Source organism: Dipodomys ordii, unplaced genomic scaffold, assembly GCF_000151885.1.
Source record: "Dipodomys ordii isolate 6190 unplaced genomic scaffold, Dord_2.0 Scaffold1000000019, whole genome shotgun sequence".
NCBI lineage: Eukaryota > Metazoa > Chordata > Mammalia > Rodentia > Heteromyidae > Dipodomys > Dipodomys ordii.
This window is the reverse complement of record NW_012283636.1, coordinates 201,717-226,766: the sequence shown is the minus strand read 5'-3', so window position 1 is coordinate 226,766 and position 25,050 is coordinate 201,717. Positions and strand designations below refer to the sequence as shown.

General features: G+C 43.4%; 1 protein-coding gene across 1 annotated transcript in view; it reads left to right on the top strand.

Moving 5' to 3' along the window:
- Nucleotides 1–25,050, top strand: part of LOC106002679 — an 80,651-nt gene that overhangs the window by 11,805 nt on the left and 43,796 nt on the right. The window contains exon 8 of the mRNA XM_013037522.1: nucleotides 817–923. Within this exon, the coding sequence (XP_012892976.1) occupies nucleotides 817–923 (107 nt within the window). The remainder of the gene's footprint in view (nucleotides 1–816; nucleotides 924–25,050) is intronic.

The window sequence follows — 25,050 nt, the reverse complement described above, 5'->3', positions numbered from 1 at the left end:
TCTTCTCTTCATGGAAGCACCAAGAAGCCAAAAGTGGAGCTGTGACTCAAGTGGTAGAGCAGCAGCCTTGAGCAAGATAACTCAGAAAGAGAGCTCCCAGATCCTGAGTTCAAGCCCACACAAAAAATGGCCTCATCTTGTTGCCCCTATTGCCTGGGCCTCGAGTGCCCTCTCATGGAGTGTGGTACAGCACTGGTCCCAGGATAGTGTATGAGAGCCTTCAAAAAGTGGGTGGTAGAAGCCAGGCCTTCTTCATGTGCTCTCAATCCACACCGGCCAGAAGGCAGAGCGTGACAAGGCCGGCAGCCTGCAGAGTGAAGATCCCTCTCTGCCAGGGCAATTGGAGTGGGATTCTTAGAAGCAGGACTTGAAAGGGGATCTTACTTAACAAGGAGGATCAGACAGGAAGCACAGACAACATAGCTGAGCATGATCATTTCCAGCCATGGCTGCTGCTGAGAAACTTGGTACAGATGTGCAAGACTGTCCCAAGACAGGCCCAAGGGGTCACAGAAAAACAGCTATCCAAGGATGAGATTGTGTCTTAGCAGTATTGGGCTCCATAGCACACAGGAAACCCTTGATTCAATTCCTAGGTCTCACATACACAGAAAAAAGTCAGAAGTGGCACCTTGGCTCAGGTGGAAGAGCACTTGCCTCCAGCAAAAGAAGCTCTAAAACAGCGCTCAGGCCCCGTGGTCAAGCCCCAGGACTGTCAACATAAAACAGCACTCAAAGGGACCTTGGTGATGTGGATGGATATGCTCTGTAGTTCGTAATAGATCCATCCATGCTTTGTGTCTTCTTCTTCGACAGAGGGGAAGTGGACACTCCTTCTGCCCTGAAGACCTGGACCCGGTTATCAGCAAAACTCCCAACATCTTCCACCAGGACATGAAGCAGCTGGCTCCAGAAATACTCAGGTACCTGTTGGGTGGGGCAGGGGCATACAGGCAGGCCCCAGAAGTCCTAGAGGGTCTGATATGCTCCGGATGACCAGACCATCCACAGGAGGCAGATGGGAGCTTAGAGAGGGTTAGAGATCTGGAGGGGACCCTTTAATGCCCATGGCCCTACCCAGATTCCAAGCTCCATTTGCTGTCCCTGAGGGCGGTAGAGGAGTATCTAGGTGGTAGTGTCTAGAGGAGGTCTAGGAGGAAATTCTAAAGAATGAGATACCATAAGCCCTGGCCTGGTGTTTCACACCTGTCATCCTGGCTACTTGGGAGGCTGAGATCCAGAGGATCCCGTTTCCCAGCCCAGGCAAGAAAGTTCCATGAGAGTCTCATCTCCAATCTCCAACTGGAAGTGGTTCCTTGGCTCAAATGATAGAGCACTGGCCTTGAGCAAAAATAATCATTGGAGACAGTATACAAGCCCTGAGTTCAAGCCCCTCAACCAAAAACAACCGGAAAGACACCCCTTGCCTACAAGAGATGGTGAAGGAGTGGGGGTGCTGTGGTTGGGAGACCAGGTGCTGGCCTCAATGTACAGAAATTTCTATGATCTCCCCAGGTTGGCCTGAGTGTGAAATCACAGCAGGTGCGCATTGCCTTACCAAGAACTCCAGAGGTTGTGGCCTGTCTTAGGCAGGGAGTGGGGTGAATGTGAGCAGGGGTGGGAGGGTAGTGTCAATTTTATTCTCACCTTCCATGGAAGTATGGTTTTGGAAGCTGGTGTCAAAGTCTGAAGCGAAGGATTGCATGTAATTTGTAGCCTGACAAGTTGGGTTTCCCCTGGGTATAAGAAGGTAACTGAAGCTGGGTGCTGCCAGTGGCTCACAACTATAATCCTAGCTACTCAGGAGACTGAGATCTGTGAAGGCCCAAAGTTCAATCCCCATGACCAACAACCAAAAATAAGGTAGCTGAATTTTCTGCATAGCAGTGTGTACAGTAGGAAATGCCATGCTGTGTTATGAGCCATTCCAGATGTGTGAGAGGCTCTGAGTTTTGTCTACAGTTGGTCTGAGGACGCTAGTGCTATCTTCTCAGGGGTTGGGATGTTCAGGTGCTCAGGGACTGCTGAGGCCTTGGGCTACCCCTGTGTGTGTGTGTGTGTGTGTGTGTGTGTGTGTGCGTGCGTGTGTGTGTGCGTGTGTGTGTGTGTGTGTGTATTTTCCCCTCATCTTTCTCTGTCCCCTTCTTGGGCGCCTGTCTGCCTCTTCCTGACTTCAGAGGGAGCACCTCCTCCATGGCACCCTGCCTTTATCCCCCTATCTGGGTCTACCATGAGTCCTAAATTGCCAGAGACCTGTACATTATAGCTTTTTGTTGGTGCCCAAGTCTGGCTGTCCATAACTTTGGCCGCCTCCAGAGGATTCTGGGTCAGCAAGGCCAGCTGAAGAGGAGGGGCTCAGTCATGCCATGTCCTGTCCTTTTCCTCAGCTGGGCCTCTGGATGCATGTCCATCCTAGCAGGCTGGCAATGGAGTAGGAGAAGGGTGGTTGCCAATGGCTCTGGACAACTTCAGCCTGATAGCTGACTGAAGGCCACCCAAACAAGGAGGATCTGGGGCTACATGGAAAGTGAGCCAAGTTGTTTTGGAAGTATCCATTGGTGTCTAGGAAATGTAAACATACATTATCACAGGAAAGTCTATTTCCCCCCCGCCCAGCTGGACCTCTCAGGTCCTTCTACACAATTCCGGATAACCATAAAACAGAGGCACAGACTAGATTCCAGAGTCAGGGTAGAGGGGGTGAGAGACTGGTATGGCCAGTACCTCAATGTTCTGGGGCATTAGCCTTGACCTGGTTATGTCCCCCTTGTGTAAGTTCAATTCTTAACCCAGTGCTAGCCACAAACTGGCTACTTGTGGCAGTGTTGTGGAAGTGGCAGGAATGGAAGTGAGATCTAGGATGACCAAAATCTGGATTTATGGCTTGCGGGGTTGGTGATGGCAAAGGGTATTTATTTTAAAAAAAATCTCAGAGGGCTGGGAAGGTGGCTCAGTGGTAGAGTGCTTGCCTTGCATCCCTGAGGTCCTGGGTTTGATTCCTCAGCACCACATAAGCAAAAAGGAAAAAGCCGGAAGTGGCACTGTGTCTCAAGTGGTAGAGTGCTAGCCTTGAGCTGAAGAGCTGAGGGACAGTGCCCAGACCCAGAGTTCAGGCCCCATGACCGGACCCCACAAAAAAAATCTCAGAGCTGGAATTCAGTGCCTAGGCACTGTCCCTGAGCTAACAATCTACCACTTGAATCATAGCTCACCTGTCATCTTTTTTAGTAGTTTAGTGGAGAGAAGAGTCTCATGGACTTTCTTGCCTGGGCTGGCTTCAAGCTGCCATCCTAAGAGCTCAGCCTATTGAGTATTGGATAGCTGGTATGAGACATTGGCACCTTCTAAAGACGTTAATATGTGTGTGTTTGTGTGTGTGTGTGTGTGTGTGTGTTTACCGGGGCCTGAACTCAGAGTCTAGGTGCTATCCTTTAGCTTGTTTGCACAAGGTTGGTGCTGTACCATGTGAACTAGGGTAGCTTGGCTTCCCAGCTTTTTGATGATTCATTGGAGATAAGAGTCTACCCAGGCTAGATTTGAATCTTGATTGATCCTTGAGTAGCTAGGATTATAGGCATGAGCCACTGGCACCCAGCTGCAAGGATGTCTTTTCCTATGCTCTTCTGTTCTAACAGCTGTCTACTTGCCCTGGCCTAGATCTCTGACCTCTACATCAGCTCCTAGCAGCCCCAGACTGTGTGGAGAACATAAAGTTCAAACCTGATCCCATTTCTTTGTCCTCAGGGGAGGGTATGTTTTGTCTGAAGCCTGGGTTGGAGGGGTAGCTGTACATGTGTGCCCGGCTGGGACAGAGAGGAACTTTGTTTTATCCAAGAAGGAAAGTCTGGCCAGTTAGATACTAATAGCTCATTCTCTCATATTCCTATCTCCTCAGAGGCTGAGATCTGAGGATTGCCATTCAGTGGCAGCCCAGCTAGAAAAGTCTGTGAGAATCTCTTCTGCTCAAGTGGTAGTGCTAGCCCTCAATGAAAAAACTCAGGGACAGAGCCTGGGACCTGAGTTCAAACCCCTGTACCAATATGTGCATGCACACATGCATGTACACACACACACACACACACACAGAGACAGGTGTTAATGATGAGCTGAGGTAGAACTGTGGGCAGTCCTGAGGCATAACCATAGTAAACTCTCAATGCAGATCAAGTTGTTTCTCCCTAAGTCCTTCTTGTGCTGAGGGGTCTGGGTCATGGCAGTAAGTTCCATGGAACCTGCCCATCCATTCATGCATGGGGCCACAGGACCAAGGGAAGGACACTATGGATGCTCCTTTGTAGTTGGCCCATGATTGCAGACCTTCATCTGCCCCCGAGCACTGGTGAGGAAAGCAGGGCTCCAAGCCCTGGGACTCCAGGGGTAGTGAGTGCTACAAACAGCAGCCAGCAACCTGTGGATTCCTGAGCCTACAAGCCTTTCATGAGCCCAACTCAACACCCGTCAAAGGTGTGCCTGACAGATTCGCACTTTTGTGATACTTGCGTGAGTGGGCATTACCTGCTGTGCCATCTTGCAGCTCCTGCCCCTCCTGGCCCAGAACTCTGGTATGAGATGTCGATTTACTGCTCAGATCCATACTGCACCCATGGCAGATGCCATTCTGATGACTCGACCAAAGACCTCCATGCCCCAAGGCTTGACCCATTGATACTGTGGCCTACTCTGCAGCCAAAGAGGCTGCTCTGAAGACTGGTGGGACACCTAGACATTGGGAGACCTTCAGGGGCCCACTGGAAAGCACTCTGCCACAGAGTGAGGTCCAAGCAGGCCAGGTGTTGGTCATGGTGCTTGAACTCGGCCTGGGCACTGTCCCCCAGCTCTTCAGCTTACCAATTGAGCCACAGCACCACTTCCAGTTTTCTGGAGGTTCCTTGGAGATCAGAGTCTCCCAGACTTTCTGGCCTGGGCTGGCTTCAAACCGCAATCCTCAGATCTCAGCCTCCTGAGGAGCTAGGAGGACAGGTGTGAGCCACCTGTGCCGGGCTGATCTGGAGTTTCACTACAGTGGACTAGGAGCTCCTGAAAGCTTTTCTTTATTTTTTTAGGTGGCAGTACTGGGGCTTGAATTGAGGGGTCTGGGCTTTGGTCTCTTAACTTTTTCCCTCAACTTTCCTCCCTCTGATCTTAGTCTCCTGAGTAGCTAGGATTTGCAGGGGTTGAGCCACTGGTGGTATTAGGCTAAAAGCTTTTCTTTTTTGGGGGAGGAGGTCAAGTCGTGGGGCCGGAACTCTGGGCCTGGGCACTGTCCCTCAGCTCTTCAGCTCAAGGCTAGTGCTCTACCACTTGAGCCACAGCGACACTCCCGGCTTTTTCTTTTTTGCTTATGTGGTGCTGAGGAATCGAACCCAGAGCTTCAGGCATGCAAAGCAAGCGCTCTACCACCGAGCCTCCTTCTCATCCCCTAGAAGCTTTTCTTAAGCAAGCGTTCTTCCCCTCATTTGCCCTGACTCCTCCATGCAAAGGAGGCCTGAGGGTCAGGAGCTATAAAAAATAGCCTTCCAGCCACAGGAAATGGCTGGGGTCCATGGTGAAAAGACAAGCTAATCTTCCCCCTGGGCCCCATTCTGGGACCCCAACCTCTGCCCTACCTGTGACTCAAGTACAAACCTTGACACAGCCTTGAATGTCCTGCCAAACTTGTCTGAAGCCACCAAACCTTCATTCCACCCACACCACCTGCTCTAAACCACACCTCAAGACCGTTGCCCATTCTGGACCTTCTGCCTGAGGCTCTCTGTCCTCTTTCACATCTTAGAACACCTGTGGAATTTTGGCACTGGTTATATCACCTCATGGAGCAAGTCTTTCCTTCCAATCTCCCCCTTTTCTTTTTTTAGTATTAAGGTTCTAGAGATGGAACTTGTGCAGGCTGACTGGCAAATGCTCTATCTTGATGTAAATGCTCTATCTTGATGTGTGTGTGTGTGTGTGTGTGTGTGTAAGGTTGTATATGTGTGTGTGTGTGTGTGTGTGTGTGTGTGCGTGTGTGTGCCATTCCTGGGGTTTGAATTCATGGCCTGGATGGTATTCTATCCCTGAGCCTTTGTGCTCAAGGCTTGTGCTCTACTACTTGAACCACAGCTCTACTTCTGGCTTTTTGGGTGTTTAATTGGAGAAAAGTGTCTCATGTAGACTTTCCTCCTTACAATTGTCATCCTCAGATCTCAACATCCTAAGTAGCTAAGATTACAAGGATGAGTCACTAACACCTGCCCTCTACCCTACCTCTTCCCTATAACCTCAGCCCTCCTCTAAGTCCCAGAACAATATATCTCACCAGGTTGACTTTTTTTTGCCAGTCTTGGGGCTTGAACTCCGGATCCGTGCATGTTCCTGAGCTTATTTTGCGCAAGGCTAGCACTCTACCACTTAAACCCCAGTGCCACTTTTGGCTTTTTCTGTTTCTGTGGTACTGAAGAATAGAACCCAAGGCTTCATGCATGCATGTTATGTAAGCACTCTACCACTAAGCCACATACACAACCCAAGGCTCACTTCTAATGGAAGTTATGAAGGTGAGGTATATTAGTTTACCTCTTTTGTTGTAGAAATCGCTGACTATTTCATATCTTTGCCAATACTTGGGACCAGCCTGTGACTTGGCAATGAGGAATGATAAATGAGTGATAGCCACCAGGCTCCAGAGGTCTAGGCTGACATCATACAGAGGGATGGAAAATAAGAAGCCAGAACCTTCGACAACTCCTATAGCCTAGAACTGTGGTCTCCCTGGAGGCAGTGTCTGGCTTCTATGTGTCCCAATGGGACACCTCAGCCAGAACATAAGGCTTCAGTTCTTTAAATGGCAGAGAAGGATGCTTCGGTAAAGTTAATGGCTCAGACTTAGTACTCTCTGAGGGCTTGTCCCAGATTGCCCAGTTTGGGTGTCTGGGCATGGGCAACCTGCTGAATGCTCATCATCTATACAAAGAAACAAGGAGTTATTGCATCCTCTTTTTTTGGCAGGTCTGTGGTTGTACTATGAGCCTAGGCTCTGTCTCTGAGCTCCTTTTGCTCAAGTGTGGCACTCTTCCCTTGAGCCACAGACCCATTCATGGCTTTTCTTTTTCATGTGACCTCTTAGAAAGAAGGGTATCATGGACTTTCCCGCCCTGACTGAATTCAAATTGGCATTCTTTACATCTCAGCCTCCTAAGGAGCTAGGATTACAGGCAGGAACCATTGATAACTTGCTTTCTTTTCTTCTTGTTCTTATTTTAATCGTAACCATCTGAAATCTTCACGGTGTCATTCCAATGGTTTACATTCAAATTAAACTACTCAGGCTTGGAGTTTTAATGCTAGGTCTGCCACCCACAAATAGAGGGAGATCCTGAAAAACTCATTCCTGTTTATGTGAATGCTAATGGAATGTTATAAAAGTAATAATTAAATGTGCAGTTGCTTCATGATTCTATTTTAGAATGCCAAAGAATAATTATTGGATTTATATCTTCCAATCTAGCATCATGATATGATTAAGGATATTGACTAATTTTTAATTAATGCTTCATTAAATGGAAGCATAATTTAATAACTAATTATTGGTAATAATATATATAATTTAATATCTATATATATTTATACATATACATATATATATCTCTCAATCTACACACACATCTATCAACATATATATGTATATTTGTGTATATATATGTGTATATATATATATATATATATGGGACTAGTGTGGCTTGATCATATATACATATGGGAGTAGTGTGGCTTGATCATAGGTCCTCAGAACTTCCTGGCAGCTCAGTTTGCCAGAGTCTGGTCTGCTAAGACTGTGACCCCATTTATGGATTGGGCATTGTAGTCCATGAGTTGAAATCCCAGGATGGCCAAAAATTTCTTCTTTGTAGTAAGAAGCCAATTTTGACACATTGTTTTCCTTCTCTGCAAAAGTCCTTGACCTCAGTATGATGTATAAAATATATCCTATGTGATATGATATAATAAAAGGAATGTTATATGTGTAATAATACAAAATAAATAAGGGTAATAAATGTCAACACAGTAAACCTATGTGTGTAAATAGATCTCATATATGAACATTATTTTTTCCAGTGCTGGGGCTTCAATTCAGGCTCTAGGAACTGGTTGAATTTCTTGTCTTCAAGTACAGTGAGCCATTCCCCTTCACCCACAGTGTCACAGAGTTACCCAGACCCTGAGTTCAAATCCCATGCCTGCCAGAAAAATTGTGCAAATTCAAGCCAGGGTCTTATTATTATTATTATTATTGCCAAGTACGGAGCTTGAAGTCAGGTCTTAGCATCTCTGCCACTGCCAGTACTGAGATCCTAGAACCTGAGTTCAAATCTCGGGACAAGCAAAAAATATAAAAAATAAAAAAGAGAAGCATAATTCTGAGAAGTTCAAGAAGGTAGTATTACCTTTTTATTTCCTTAGTATTGTAACCATCCTGGGTCTAAATGTCAAGGCCCAGAAAGTGTACATGACCTTGCATTGCTGATGTTTGGCAGCTATTAAGGTAGCCACAGCCGAAACAGGCAAATTAGGTCTGGAGGTGGAATCCCAGGACTGCCACTAATGAATGGCCTGAGATTCTAAGAAACCCATTCCCATATGCATCCATAGGAATGGAATGTTATAAAAGTAACAAATTAGTAGTTAGTGTATGATTATAATATAAAAGTATACACAATTATACTACATTGACTAATTTTCAATTAATATTTTATTATGTATTCAATCATGATACTTTAAAAAGTAAGGAATTTAATCACCAATAATTGGTAGTAATATTCTATATGCAGTTACATAGACATCTCTCTCTTGTTGTATACATATACATCCATTTATCTGTCAACCAATCTACACATTTATCTGTTCATACTCCTGTCACTCCCAGGGCTCAGTGGTAGGGTGCTTGCTTAGTAAGTACAAAGCACTGGGTTCGATTCCTCACTACCGCATGCACAGAAAAATCTGGAAGTCATGCTGTCGATCAAGCAGTCAAGCATTAGCTTTGAGCATAAAAGCTTAGGGACTGTGTCTAGACCCTTACTCAAGACCCAGGACTGGCACCAAAAAAAGAAAATAGAATGCAATGATATAAAGATAGGACTGCAAATACCTCATCACAGAGCAAACCTGGAGTCTGGTGCTGAGAGCTGACATCTAACCTGATTTAGCCAGGAGTAAACCACTGCAACCCAGACCCTCGAAGCCAGATGCTGCTGGCTCACTCAGCCCTGTCATCCAAGATACTCAGGGGCTGAGATCTGACACTGGTGGGTTTAAAACCCAGCCCTTGCAGGAAGTCTGCAAAACTCTGAGCTGTGGCTCACAGTGGTAGAGCTCTAGCCTTGAGCAAAACATCTTAGAACAGTACCCCCAACCTTCCAGTGCATTCCCTGTGGCTGACTCCAAGCCCTCCCAAAAATCCCATCCCTCCAAATCATTAGATGTGACTTTTGTGTGGTTTGTGACATGTTTCTGAAAGAATGGTGATACCAATGAAAACACCCTAATTCTAATGTCTGCGTGTGGGATACAGCTATGAGATGAGTCCTTCATGAGGTGTGTGCTGAGTCCTTCATGGGGTTCATTCTTTCATCTGGTCCTTGTAAGAGCTCCACAAGTAAGATGATGGTGCAGATAAGAAACTTGAGGCTCACTAAAATTATATATGTAATGAAATCTAGTGAGTTGTCTCCTGCAGACAATTGTTTATTTTTCACAGTCGTGAACCTTGAACTCAGGGCCTAGGCACTGACCCTTCCCTGCTGGCTCAAGGCTAACACCCTACCATGTGGAGCCAAGGATACTCTTACAACAGAGTGTTAAGATCTAGGCCTCTGTTGCTGAGGTCAGTCACCCTGCCTACTCATGAAGCTGAGATCTGAGGATCTGGGTTCCAAACTATCCCAGACACAAAGCGTCCCATGAGAATATTATCTCCTATTCACCACTTAGAAACTTATTAGAAACTTGAAGTGGAAGCTGGGCACCACTAACTCACGCCTGTCCTCCTAGCTACTCAGGATCCTGAGAGCTGAGAATCAGGGTCCAAAGCCATCCTGGACAGGAAATTCTTGAGATGGACGCTACTCTCCAGTGACCCAACAAAAGCCTGAAGAAATGCTGTAGCTCAAGTGGTAGCGTACTTGGCTTTAGCTGAAGAAATCAAGGATAGCGCCCAGGCCTAGACTTCAACTCCTCCAACATACAAGAAGAGACAGAAAGAAACCTGAAGATATGAATCCCTGGGTTTTGATTCCTCAGTACCACATCACAAAAAAAAAAAAAAGACTGAAGTGGCCCTGTGGCTCAAGTGGTAGAGTGCAATCCTTGTACAGGAGAAACTCAGGTACAGTGCTCAGTTCCTGAATTCAAGTTCCAGGACAAGTGTATGCACACACACACACACACACACACACACACACACACACACACACACACACACACACAGATATCAGAAGTGAAACTGTGACACCACATTGTGGTAAAGCACTGAGCTTCGGTTCTGAGCTCATGGTCAGCACCCAGGCCCTGTGTTCAACCCCAAAAGCTAGCCATCCAGGGCTCAACTAGGAGAGGTCAAAGGTTTCAAAACCTGATGAGCTTCACCAGCCCTAGATGACAAGAAGCATTGTGATATTACCCATGTGCTTAGATTCAGTGAGATTCTGGAAACTTAAGGGGGCAACTTTGCTAATTAGGAATCTTTTAATTCGGGTCAGCTCTATAGTTGTCTGCCATAAGGACCCTTGAATTAATTGTAGCAGTTTGTTTCAACACTGAGACATAGTCTAACAAAGACAAGATAAGTACAAGGAACTTGGCCTGCCACAGGAGGTGGCACAAATGAAGGCTTCCTGTCCAAACAGAGCACTGGGGAAAGAGATAGCTTTGGATACAAAGAGGCCTTTTTCTCCTGGCCTTCAGAGCCTGCCCACACTCATCCACACTAATTGGCCCAGATGGAGTTGTTTATTACACAGCTGTACAGGAGTGAGGCCTTTTGTCTGCCTGTTCCAACAATGAGGCAGACTTCCTCCAGCAACCTGAGAAACCCTCAGGCTACACTGAGAACAATGAGAAGCCCCGGAATATGCACTGTCTTGAAAGCACTCTCTGTGCTATGAAACCATTTTATTCAAAGCAAATTTCCTAGCTGAGTGCCTTTCAACATAGAAACTCTGAAACTTCACTGATAGAAATACATGCATACATAAATGGGTAGACATGGAGTTACTGTTTTTTTTTTTTTGGCAAACCTGGGCTTTATACTATGAGCCTAGGCACTGTCCCTGAGCTCCTTTTGCTCAAGGGTATTGCTATGCCCTTGAGCCCCAGCCCCAGCCATGTTTTTTGTTTAATTTCTTTGATCCTTTAGAAATAAGATTGTCCTGGGCTTTCCTGTCCTGACTGAATTCAAATTGTCATTTTCTACCTCTCAGACTCCTGAAGAGCTAGGATTACAGGCAGGATCCACTGATACTTGGCTTTCTTTTCTTCTTTTTCTATTTTTCCTCATGACAATCTGAAATCTTCACAGTGTCATTCTAATGGTTTCCATTTCTGAGTAAACTACTCAGGCCTGGAATTGGAATGCCAGGACTGCCACCTACAAATTGAGGGAGATCTTAAGAAAATCATTCCTATCCATGGGAATGCTTAATGGAATTTATAAAAGTTACAATTAAATTGACAGTTAGTTCATGATTCTCTTATAGAATGCCACACAAAAGTTATTGGATTATGTCTTCCATTCTAACACTCTAAGTATTCAATCATGATACTGCATTAAATGGAGACCTAATTTAATAACTAATAATTCATAATTTATATAATTTAATATCCTCACATTGTCTCTCACATATATATACACCAAACTATCTATCTATCTATCTATCTATATCTTTCTATATCTATATATCTATCTATATCTATCTTTCTATATCTATATCTATGCCTGTATCTAACAATCTATCTAGCTCAGTTTGCCAAAGGCTTTTGTTCTACAACTGACCCATTCATAAATTATGCAATGTGGGCTGGCTGGCAGCTCAGTTTGCCAAAGGTTTTTGTTCTACAACTGACCCATTCATAAATTATGCATTGTGGCCTTCTCTGTAAAAGTCCAGTGTCTCAGTATGATGTATAATCCATATGCAAATATATCCATGTGAAAAGATATAATAACTGAAAAAGTTATATATGTAATAATGTTAAATAAAATAAACAATGAATAAAGAAGGGTAATAAATGTCATATGGAGTAAACCCATGTATGTAAAAAGATCTTATATATGAGTATTATTTTTCCAGTGATGGGGCTTGAATTCAGGCCCTTGAAACTGGTCTGAAATTCTTGTCTTCAAAGATGGTGAACTTCCCCTCCCCCACAGTGCCACAGAGTTTCCCAGATCCTGAGTTCAAATCCCAGGCCTGCCAGAAAAATGGTGCAAATTCCAAGCCAGGGCCTTAATTTTTTTGGCCAGGCCCGGGCCTTGAACTCAGCTTGTGGCAACTCTGCCTCAGCCTTGATCAATCTTGGCTGGGGTGCAGCCTCTGGACCCACAGCCCTTCCTGAGATCCTAGGATCTGAGTTCAAATCGTTGGAGTGGCAAAAAAAAGGTGAAGTGTTGGGAATGTGGCTCAGTAGTAGAGTGCTTGCCTTGCATGCATAATGTCCTGAGTTCAATTCCCCAGCACCACATAAGCAGAAAAAAGCCGGAAGTGTTGCTATGGCTCAAGTGGTAGAACGATAGCCTTGAGCTGAAGAGTTGAGGGACAGTGCACAGACTCAGACTTCTGCCTGACAACCGACAAAAAAAAGAGGGTGAAGGAAGGAGAAGGATAAAACTGGGAAGTTCCAGAAGGTGGTTTTAGATAGTTTTTTTTCTTTGAATTGTGACCATCTTGGGTCTAAATGACAGGGCCCAGAAAGTGTACGTGACCTTGCACTGCTGAAGTTTGATGGGCTATCCGGGAAGCCATAGCCAAAAACAGCAAACTAGGTCCGGAGTTCAAATCCCCACCACCTACGAATGTCAGGAGATCCTAAAAAATGCATTCTGATAGACAGCCATATGAATGGAATGTTGTAAAAATAACAATTACATTAGTACTTAGTGTATGTTTATATTATACAATTATACACAATAATCATAGTACATAGCCTAATTTTCAATGAATACTTATTATGAATTCAAACATGATACCTAAATAAAGGAAGAAATAATTTAATTATTGATAATTTGTAGTAAAATAGTATATATAACTTAATATACATACATCTCTCTCTTGTTATATATATATATATATATGTATATATATAAAACAAACCATATCTATTTCTACACTTGTCACTACTGGGGCTCAGTGGTAGAGTGTTTGCCTAGTATGTATGGGTTCATTTCCACACTATCACATGCAAAGAAAAAGCCAGAAGTGGTGTTGTCATGAAGCACCAAAAACAAGTTAGAAAGTTATGACTGCAACTATAGAATGCCAGGACTTAAATACCTCATGACAGAGCAAGCAGGGAGTCTGAAGCTAATGGCTGCCATCTAACCTTACTTAGCCAGAGGTCAACAGCTGCAAACCAACTCCATGGAACCAGACGCTGCTGGCTCACCCCTAGCTGCTCGGGGATGAGTTCTGAAACTGGTGGTTTGAATACTCAGCACTGGCAGGAAGTCTGTGAGACTCTGACCTGAGGCTCAAAGTCGTAGTGTTCTAGCCTTGAGGAAAAGGTCTTAGGAGAGTACCCTCAACCTATGCGTGAAATCCCCAAGGCTGAGGACCCTCCCCCCCATTAACCACGCCTCTAAACCATTAGATGTGAACTTTTGTGATGTGTGACGTTTTTCTGAAAGAATGGTGATACTGATGAAAGCACCCGAATTCTAATGACAGCTTGTGGGATAGAGCTATGTAATGAGCCCTTCCTGGGGTGCTGGGTGCTCAGTCCTTCACAGGGTGCTATGCACTGAGTCCTTCATGGGGTGTATTCTTTCATATGGTCCTTGTTAGAGCTCCACAAGTAAGATGATTGTGCAGATGAGAAAGTTGAGGCTCAGGTATGTCCCCAAGGCAGGACCAAATTTATGTATGTATTAAAATCTAGTGACTTGTCTCCTGCTGACAATTGGTTTGGTTTAGTTTTCTCCATCATGAACCTTTAACCCAGAGCCTAGGTGCTGACTTTTCTCTTGGGTTCATGGCTAACACTCTACCACACAGAGCCAAAGACCCCCTTGCAGCAAAGTATCACGGCTTAAGTGTTTTTAGCTGAGGTCTATCATCCTACCTGCTCAGGAAGCTGAGGATTTGGGTTCCAAACTATCCCAGAAACAAAAGGTCCCATGAGACTATTATTCACCACTTAGAAACTTAAAGTGGAAGCTGGGCACCAGTGACTCGCACCTCTCATCTTAGCTATTCAGGAGCCTGAGAGGTGAGGATCATGGTCTAAAGCTAGCCTCGGCAGGAGATTCCTTGAGATGGTTATCTCCAAAGAAACACCAGAAAACCTGAAGGGGTGCTGTAGCTCAAGTGGTAGAGTGCTAGACTTGAGCTGAAGAGCTCAAGAGACAGCACTCAGGCCCAGGCTTCAACTCCTCCAAATACAAGAAAAGAAATCAAGAAACCTGAAGTGGAGTGCTGGGAATATGTCTTAGGGGTAGAGTGCTTTTCATGTATGAAACCCTGGGTTTGAATCCTCAGTACCACATCCCTAGAAAAAAACCCTGAATTGGCTGTGTGGCTCAAGTGGTAGAGTGCTGTGCTTTTACAAGAGAAACTAAGGTACAGTGCTCAGGTCCTGAATAAAAGCTCCAGGGCTCATGTATGCACATGCATGCACGCACACACACACACACACACACACGCACACACACACGCACACACAAAGATACAAGAAATGAAGCAGTGACACCAAATGGTAAAGCAAAGAGCTTCTCCTCTGAGCCCAAGGTCAGCACCCTGGCCGTGTGTTTAACCCGAAATCTACCTACCCAGGGCCCAACTCAGAGAGGGCAAAGGTTTCAATACATGATGAGTTTCAATAGCCCTAGATAACAGGAAGCATTGTGATTTGCACAAGTGCTTAGATTTAACAAGCTTCCGGAAACCTAGGGAGGCACCTTTGCCAATGAGGAATCTTATTAGGTTCAGCTCTCTAGTTGCCTGCTAAAAAGACTCTTGAATTAATTGTAGTAGTTTTTTTCAACACTAGAACAGAGTCTAACAAAGAAAGGATGAGTGCAGGAAATTTGGCCTGCCATGGGAGGTGGCACAAATGAAGGCTTCCTGTCAAAACAGAGCACTGGAGAGAGAGAGAGAGCTAAGGGTACAAAGAGGCCTTTTTCTCCTGGCCTTCAGAGTCTGCCCACACTCATCCTCACTAACTTCTCCACATGAATTGCTTGTTGCAAAGATGTACAGGAGTGAGGATTTTTTTTCTGCCTGTTTCAACAATGAGGCAGACTTCCTCCAATAGCCTGGGGTGTGCAGAAGCCCTCAGGCTCCAATGGAAACAGTGAAGGGATCCCAGGAACACGCACTGTCTTGATAGCACTCTCTGTACTATGAAATCATTCTATTCAAAGCAAATTTCCTAGCTGAGTGTCTTTCTTCATAGTGACTGTGGATGTTCACCAATAGAAATACATGCATACATACACACACACAGACTTAATGGCTCTTTTTTTGTGTGGCAGATCCTGAGGCTTGAACTGTGATCCGAGACATTGTCCCTGAGATCCTTTTGCTGAAGGAAGTACTTTATTGTGTCTTAAACCATGATTATCCTAGGCTGGGTTGCAGCATTTACACCCACAGATGATCCAGGGATCCTAGGACCAGAGTTCAACTCCTACCACTTGCAAAAAATCAAAGCAACAAAATGGAGGAGGAAAAAACCAGGAAGTTTTACACAACCATTTTACCTTTGTTTCCTTTGCACTGTGACTATCCTGGGTCTCAATGACTCAGATTGAAAATTGTACATGACCTTGCTTGGCTGAAGGCTGGGGCTGTCAGTGAAGCCTGAGCCCAACCCAGACACCTAGGCCCTGAGTTTGATCCTCGGACTGCCACCTACACATGGCTGAAGATGCTAGGAAACTCATTCTTATCTATTCCTATCTATTGGAAGACTAATAGGATGTTTGGCATGTACTAATTGAATTACTAATTAGCTAGTCAATTTAGTATAAGATTGTACACAATAAATATAGGTCATTGATTAATTGAATTAATACTTTATTAAGTCTTTTACCATGATTAATTAATGGATGCATAATTTTAAACCAAATAATTGGTAGCAATAGAATATATAAAAATAAGATATAGATATCACTTATATAGAGAGTTATGCAGTAGAATCTACACAAATGTCTATCTGTCTCGGTATACATTTATGTATAGATGCATATACATATGTAAATACACACACTGCAATCTACACATCTATCTTTTTATATATTGGCCACTCCTAGGGCTTGATCTCAGGTCCTCAAATTTGCCCGCCAACTTCATTTGCATCAGACTGGTGTGCTAACATTGATCCATTTATTAAGTGGGTCTTGTAGGCCCAGAGTTCAAATGACAGAACTGCCGAAAACTTAATCCTGGTGGAAGAAGCTAATTCTCCCACTTGTTTTCCTTATCAGTGAAAGTCCTGGGCCTCAGGAATGATGGATAATACATAGGCAAATCTATGTTCTATGTAATAGGATGGAAAAAATATTATATGTGTAATCATACTCTTAAAATACATAAGAAATAAGTAAAACATAAAATAAAATCAATAACTACATGAACTGCAATATGCAGCAAATCTGAAAATATAAATCATGTATTTAAAATATATACAAATATTATTTTTTTCAAGTGTTAGGACTTGAATTCAGGCCCTGGGAACAGGCCTGACTTCCCAGCATGTTGAGCTTCCCCTTCCCCCACAATGCTGCAGATATCCCAGACCCTGAGTTCAAATCCCAGGCCTGGCAGAAAAAATGGCATCAATCCAAACCACGGGACCTCATAATTTTTAAAATATTTTTAATGTACTTATTTATTTATTTTTATTTTGTCAAGCACAGGGCTTTAACTCAGATCATGGCAACTCTGCCTCAACTTTGATCACTCCAGGCTGGGTTGAACCCACTGGACTCACAGTCAAACCTGGGTTCCTGGGCCCCAAAGACTGACAGGAATAAAAATAAATAAAACGACACAGATAAGGTTTCCCTTATTTGCAATAACTAATATATATCTGAGTCAAGCAGAAAAGGTCAGATAAGTTGATATTAGGGAAATGAACCCCAAGATAAGTATTCAAAGGTTTTTTATTTCATTCAATTGTTTCTAACATATTTGTAAGATGATTTCTATGTTGCTTTGTATGTCCCTTTCCCACGGTATAACCCGTGCTTTCACTGTATTTGATGGTGGTATAATTTGTGGAGGGGAAGGGAAAAAACAAATCATTTAAATAGGGATATGGGTGGACCTATTGCAACAATAAGATGTACAAGTCATTATATCAAAAAACGAACTTTACAACATTGGTAGGCGGGAGGATCTGGTAGAGGGGGCAGGGAGGGGATGGGAAGGGATGGAAAGGGGAAACATAGGAGGAGGCAACAATGTTTGATAAGAAATGTACTCATTATCTTGCCCATGCAATTGTAACCCCTCTGTACAGTATTTTTACAAAAACAAAACAAAACAAAAAACCCAAAAATCGGCAACTTGCAGATGCCTGCCGGTTTTACATTTATTTTCTTTGCAAGGAGACCATACTGGGTCTGAATGACATGGCTGAAAAGTGTTTCTAACCTGGCATTGCTGAAGGCTGGCAGGCTACCAAGGAAGTCATAGGCCAACACGGCCACATAGGCCCTGTGTTCTAAGCCCAGTCCTAACCCCTACCAATGCAGGGAGATCCCAAGAGTCTGGTTCCTATACATAAGAATACCGATGGAAGATTATGAATGTCAAGGTTGAATTAATTGTTCCTGAATGATACTACTATAAAATTAAACAGAGTGATTTTAGGAGGCCGATGGATTTTAATGGATATATTTTGACACATTAAAAGAATACTATTAATTAGTTTCAGGACAGTAGTTGATTTAATTAATATTTCATTAAGGATGAAAACAATAATATAAATTACATGGATGCATAAGAAATACCCAAGAATTGCTAGGAATGTAGTTTATATAACTGAAGAATGTATAGACATGTCTGGCACTCTTAAAAATCTATATTTATTTGTGTACTACCATCTACATGTCAATCTGTTCTTATTTTGTCAATCCCTGGGGCTCGATCTCAGGTGCTGGGAACTTCTTGCAAGCTCTATATGCAGGAGGCTGGTGTTCTGACACTCACCCATTCATGAATTAGGCCTTGTAGGCTATGAGTTCAGATGCCAGCACTCACAAAAATTGAATGGTGGAGTAAGAAGCTTATTGTGACACATGTTTTCCTTTTCTGTGAAAGTTCTGTGTGTCAGGTGTGAAGTTTCATACATAGGCAAATCTACATCCTATGTAATAAATGTAGTAAATGTTTCATGTGTAATAACAGTCAATAAAATAAATGGTAAATAAATGAATAAAACAAAAAATAAAATGAATAACTACACTAAGTGCAATATGCAGTCAGCATACAGGGCTCAATTTCAGGGCCTAGGAACTGCCTGGCAGCTGAATTGGCTAGAGGCTGCTGTGCTGGCAGTCACCCATTCATGATCTGAGCCTTCTAGGTCCTGAGTTTAGATCCCAGCACTGGCAGAAATGTAATAATGGAGTGAGAAACCGAGTGTGACATGTTTTCCTCTTCTTTGAAAGTGCTCGGTGAGAGGTAGGATGTATAAATTGTATGCAAATCTATATGCTATGCAATAGGATGTCATAAAGGTAAGAAATGACATAGGTGGAAGAAAAACAGATTGAATTAGTAGTGAATCATTCTGGGATAAAATTAGACTCAATAATTATAGGACTTGGATTATGTTTAAGTAATATTTTATTGAGCATTAAGAGAATAAACTTACATGGAGACATAATTAAGTACCTAATAATTGGTAGTAACACACGATGCATAATTTAATTTGTCTCATTTATAAAATATATAATTATATGTATGGATGTATGTACATATATGATAAATAATAACAGGATATTGAGTAATTATTTATTAATGCTTTATTAATTGTTCAACTGGGACACATCATTAAATGGAAACATAATTTAAAACGTAATAATTGGTAATAATATTATCTATAATTCAATAATATACAGAAATCTCTCATTTTGTGTATATAATACTTATATACAGGAAGCTCTATCTATTTATACCTCATTCACTCCTGGGGCTCGGTGGTTGAGTACTCGCCTAGTAAGCAAGAAGCCCTGTGTTGGATTTCTCAGTGCCACATAAACAGAAAATCCATAAGTTCTGCTGTTTTTCAATCAATTGAATGCTAGCCTGGAGCACCAACACTTAGGGACATTTTCTAAGCACTTACTCAAGCCCCAGGACTGCCACCAAAAAAAAGGTAGAATGTTCTACCTGCAATGATATAAGGACAGGACTTCAAATACATCATCACAGAGCAAGCTAGAAGTCTGGCGCTGACAGCTGCCACCTAACCTGACTTAGCCATATGTAAACCACTGCAACCCAGCTGCACGGAACCAGACGCTGATGGCTGGCATAACCCCATCATCCTAGCTGTTTGGGAGCCTTAAAACCCAGCCCTGGCAGGAAGTCTGTGAGACTCTTTAAAATGTGGCTTCTAGGAGCAGAGCTCTAACCCTGAGCAAATGTTATTAGAACAGTATCCACATGCTTTGAGTTCAAACCCCATGGGTAACCCCCCTCAAAAAAAAACACCCCTCTAAACCATTAGATGTGATCTTGTGTGGTTTGTGAAATGTTCCTCAAAGAAGGGTGATACTGATGAAACCACTCTAATTCTATTGAAAATTTATGGAATAGAGCTATGTGCTGATCCCTTCATAGGGTGCTCTGTGCTGAGTCTTGCACAGGGTGCTATGTGCTGAGTACTTTACAAAGTGCAGTGTGCTTAGTCTTGCATTGGGTTCTGTGTGCTGAGTCATGCAAAGAGTGTCACATGCTGTGTCATTCACAGGGTGCATTCATTCATCTGGTCCTTGTAAGAGCTCCACAACTGAGATGATTTTGCAGACAAAAAATGTTATATATATATATATATATATATGGAGAGAGATAGAGAGAGAGAGAGAGAGTATGGAATTCTATGCCTCTTTAAGAAAAAATGACATTGCCACATTTGTTAGGAAATGGAAAGACTTGGAAAAAATTATATAAAGTGAAGTAAGACAGGCCCAAAGAAACACAGGTCCCATGGTTTTCCTTATTTGCAATAACTAGTATATGCCTGAGACAAGCAGAAAATATCAGATATGTTGCTCTTAGCCAAAATGAACCACATCATAAAGATTCTAATGTTTTTATCTTTCATGTTGTTGTTTCTAATATATTTATAAGATGATTTATTTGTTGCTTTGTAGATCTCTCCCCCACAGTATAACCCCTGTTTCACTGTATTTGATGATGCTATAATTTGTGGCGGGGAAGGGAAAAAGCAAATCGTTTAAATAGGGATACAAGTGGACCCATTGCCACAATGAGATGTACAATTCATTACGTCTAAAAATGAACTTTACAACTTTGGTGGGAGGGTGTGAGGGGGAAGGGATAGGAAGGGGAAACAAAGGAGGAGGCAACAATGCTTACTAAGAAATGTGTTCATTACTTTGCCTATGTAATTCTAACTCCTCTGTATGGTATTTTCACAATAAAGAAAAAAAAGTTTGATTAAAAAAAAGAATATTGTGGCTCAGATGTGTCCCCATGGCATGGACAAAATTATGTATTACTGAAGACTAGTGGGTTGTCTCATGCAGACAATTGTTTTGTTCTGTTTTTTCTCAGTCATGAACCTTGAACTTGGGGCCTAGGCACTGACCTTACCTCTGGGCTCATGGATAGCCCTCCACCATGTGGAACCAAGGACCCCCTTGCAGCAGAGTGCCACAGCCTAGGGGTCTATAGCTGAGGTCTGTCAGGCTGCCTTCTCAGGAAGCTGAGATCTGAGGATCTGGGTTCCAAACTCTCTCAGACACAAAAGGTCCCATGAGACTATTATCTCCAATTGACCACTAAGAAACCTGAAGTGGAAGTTTGATGCTTGTGGCTTATACTTGTCATCCTAGCTACTCAGGAGGATGAGATCTGAGGATCATAGTTCAAAGCTAGGCTAGGCAGGAAAGTCCTTGAGACCCTTCACTCCAATGAACCACAAGGAAACGTGAAGTGGTGCTGTGAGTCACGTGGTAGAGCACAAGACTTGAGCTGAAGAACTCAGGGACAACACCCAGGTCCAGACTTTAACTGCTACAACAGACAACAGAAACAACAACAAGAAAAAGACAGAAACAAACTAGTAAACATGAAGTGGAGGGCTGGGAATGGGCCTTAGGGGTAGAGTGCTTTGCATATATGAAACCCTGGGCATGATTTCTCAGGACCACATCACTAGAAAAAAGCCTGAAGTGTCTCTGTGGCTCAAGTGGGAGAGAGATATCCTTGTACAAGAGAAACTAGGTACACTGCTAGGGTCCTAAGTTCAATCTCCAGGACTGGTGTATGCACACATGCACACGGACACATACACTCACACACACACACACACACACACACACAAGAAGTGAAGCTGTGACACCAAATGGTAGGGCACTGGGCTTCTGCACTGAGTTCATGTTCAGCACCTAGGCTCTGTTTTCAACCCAAAACTTCGCCACCCAGGGCCCAACTAGGAGAGGTCAAATGTTTCAAATCCTGATGAGCTTCACCAGCACTAGATGACAGGAAGCTTTGTGATATCCGACCTGTGCTTGGATTTCTCAAGGTTCCAGAAACCTAGGAAAGGCATCATAGGCCCATCATCACCTGCAATTAAACATTTCATTAGATTCAGTTCCCTAGTTGTCTGCCAGAAGGACTCCTGAATTATATTGGGCACTGTATCTGAACACCGGAATATAGTCTCATAAGGGCAGGATAAGTGCAGGAAACTTGGCCTGCCAAGGGTGGTGGCATAAATGAAGGCTTCCTGTCAAAACAGAGCACTTATGAGAGAGATAGCTTGGGGTACAAAGATGCCTTTTTTTCCTGACCTTCAGAGCCTACCCACACTCATCCTCACTAATTGGCCCAGATTGAGTTGTTTGTTACACAGCTGTACAGGAGTGAGGCCTTTTGTCTGCCTGTCCAGACAATGAGAAACTTCTTCCAACAGGCCTGTGATGCAGAGAAACCCTCAAGCTACACTGGGAACAGTGAGGGGAGCCCCGGAACATGCAATGTCTTGAACGCCCTCTCTGTGTTATGAAATCTTTGTATTGAAAACAAATTTCCTAGTTCAGTGCCATTCATCATAACTACTCTGGAGATTCACCTATAGGAATACATCCATCCATATACAAATACATGGAATTACTCAGTCTTTTTTTGGTGGGGGAGAGGTCCTGGGATTGGACATGAACCCTAGCCATTGTCCCTGAACTCCTTTTGCTCAGAGGTAGCACATTAAAATTGAGTCACAGCCCCATTTCTGGTTTTCACTGATCTCATAGATATAATAGTGTCAACTTTCCTACACTGGCTGGATTCAAACTAAGGTTCTCTACATTTTAGCCTTCTGAGGAGCTGGGATTACAGTCAGCAGCACTGGCACCTACCTTTCTTTTCTTCTTCACTTTTTACTCTGGATATCTGACTTCCAATGGTTTGAATTTATAAGTAAACTACCTAATGTCCTTTATAGCTGCTTTCTCTGAGAAGGTTTTTCTCTCCTCATCTTCCCCTCTGGCCACAGGTTTGAAGCCAAAAATAGAAATGAGTGTCCCAGGATTTTGGAGCAGATGTCCACAGGAGATGCCAGTTCGGTCACTTAGCATTTAGCTGCAGTGAATTTATTGTCTCAGGAAGAGAGGACTGAAACCTTGAGCGATTTTCATACTGTCTGCATTGCTCCTTTTGACTATAAAATGACCTAATAATTATGAATGTTTTTTGTCTATACCCTTAAGTATCTAGAACACACTGGAAGCATCTTCCTATTTCTGCTTTGCTCTAGTTCTTCTCGAGATTTAGACTAAAGGTTGTCTGGAGCGGCATCTCAGCGAATCCCTAAGGAAAGCTGCTTAAATCCTCCTCAGGAGATCACCATTCAAAGCCAGCCTGAGCAGGAAAGTCTGTGAGCCTCTTATCTCCAATAAACCACCAGAAAACCAGAAGTGGAGCAGTAGCCCAGAGGGTAGAGCTCCAGCTTTGAGAGAGAAAGCCAAACAGGAGATACTGTCCAGAGCAGGCAGGAAAGCCAGGGAGGCGCTTGTGTCCAATTATCGACCAGATGGCTGGACGTGGATCTGTGGCAGTGGTAGAGCCTCAGCCTTGAGCAAAATAGCTCAGGAATGCATTGGGCTCTGTGTTTAAGCCCTGGGATGTCCACAAATAATTCAAAAAGGAAGACCAAGTTATGTATCAGTGTCCTCCTACCAGCTTATGTGTGTATATTACTTCCCTGAGTGCAAACAGACCATATGCAATGCTTCTGCTTTTACTTACTGATTTATTTTTCAGATATGCTCATTGCACATACTGCAGCATTCTCTTCATTTCAGGCCCATAGCTTTTCTCTTCCAGGACTCCACACCTGCATCCTTATATGATGCACACTTAAGCTCTCAGCAGCTTTTCTTTACATTTTATTATGAGGTCAATGCAGGAACAGTCACAAATCATGCAGGGGAAGACAAGATCAGGGTTCATAGTTAGAACAGGTATTCAGAAAAATTAACTTGGGGATGAAAAATGGTAGCATACTTACGTAAAAACTACCATTAAGAAAAAGATGATGGGGCTGGGAATGGGGATTAGTGAGAGACTGTTTGCCTAGCATGCAAGAAGCCCTGGGTTTGATTCCTCAGTAGGACATACACAGAAAAAGCCAGAATTGGTGCTGTGGCTCAAGTAGCAGAGTGCTAGAGACAGTGCCCAGGCCTTCAGTTCGGCTCAAGAACTGCCAAAGAGATACCAGGTAGGTAGACAGACAGACAGACAGACAGACAGACAGACAGACAGACAGACAGATAGATAGATAGATAGATAGATAGATAGATAGATAGATAGATAGATAGATAGATAGATAGATAGATAGATAGATAGATAGATTGATAGATAGATAGATAAATAGATAGTAGATAGATAGATAGATAGATAGATAGATAGATGATAGGTGAATCTGGTCTTGGATGTCAGTAGGAAAGAAGGGAACGCTTCCCAATCATGAGGCCTTCTGCACTGTGCCAGGACACCAGCATCGCCTTCATATAACCACAGAGCAGAAAGACTGTCTTTCTCCCACTTCTCAGGCAGTGGAGGGCCCCAGAGTCAAGAGTGCAGAGCCAGGTTCTAACTCACGTGCTTGGAGGCAGAAGAGAAAGGACCCTGCCTCTCCTTGGACTGGGGATTTACATTAATGATTTGGAGAATGATGAAAGAAGAATGGACTGGCAGAGGTAGAAGGGCCTTCAAATCTGACTGATGGAGAGTCAAGAACCCACTCCCTAAGACCATAAAGCAGGATTATTCTACTCGGTTCCTCCCCTCTCCCCCACTAAACTGGCTCTCTATTGGTAACCTAAAGATAGCCTGAAGCTCCCTTCACCTGAGAAAGGAAGGATAATTAGTCATTGTTTGAAGAGGCTGAGAAAAGCCTTACCCTGGTGTGACTCTAACAAATATTTCAGGTTTTCCCCCATTGCTGGCGTGCCTGGAATGAATGAAGTGGTTTTGCAGCTCACTTCCCTGTTGAGTGTGTACATTCTGCCTCCTAATCCTGCAGGCATAGGTCTCTGCACCTAGCCTGTTTTTTTGAAACTGTTTTCTGTCCTTCAAATACAGAGTTACATTGGAGTTC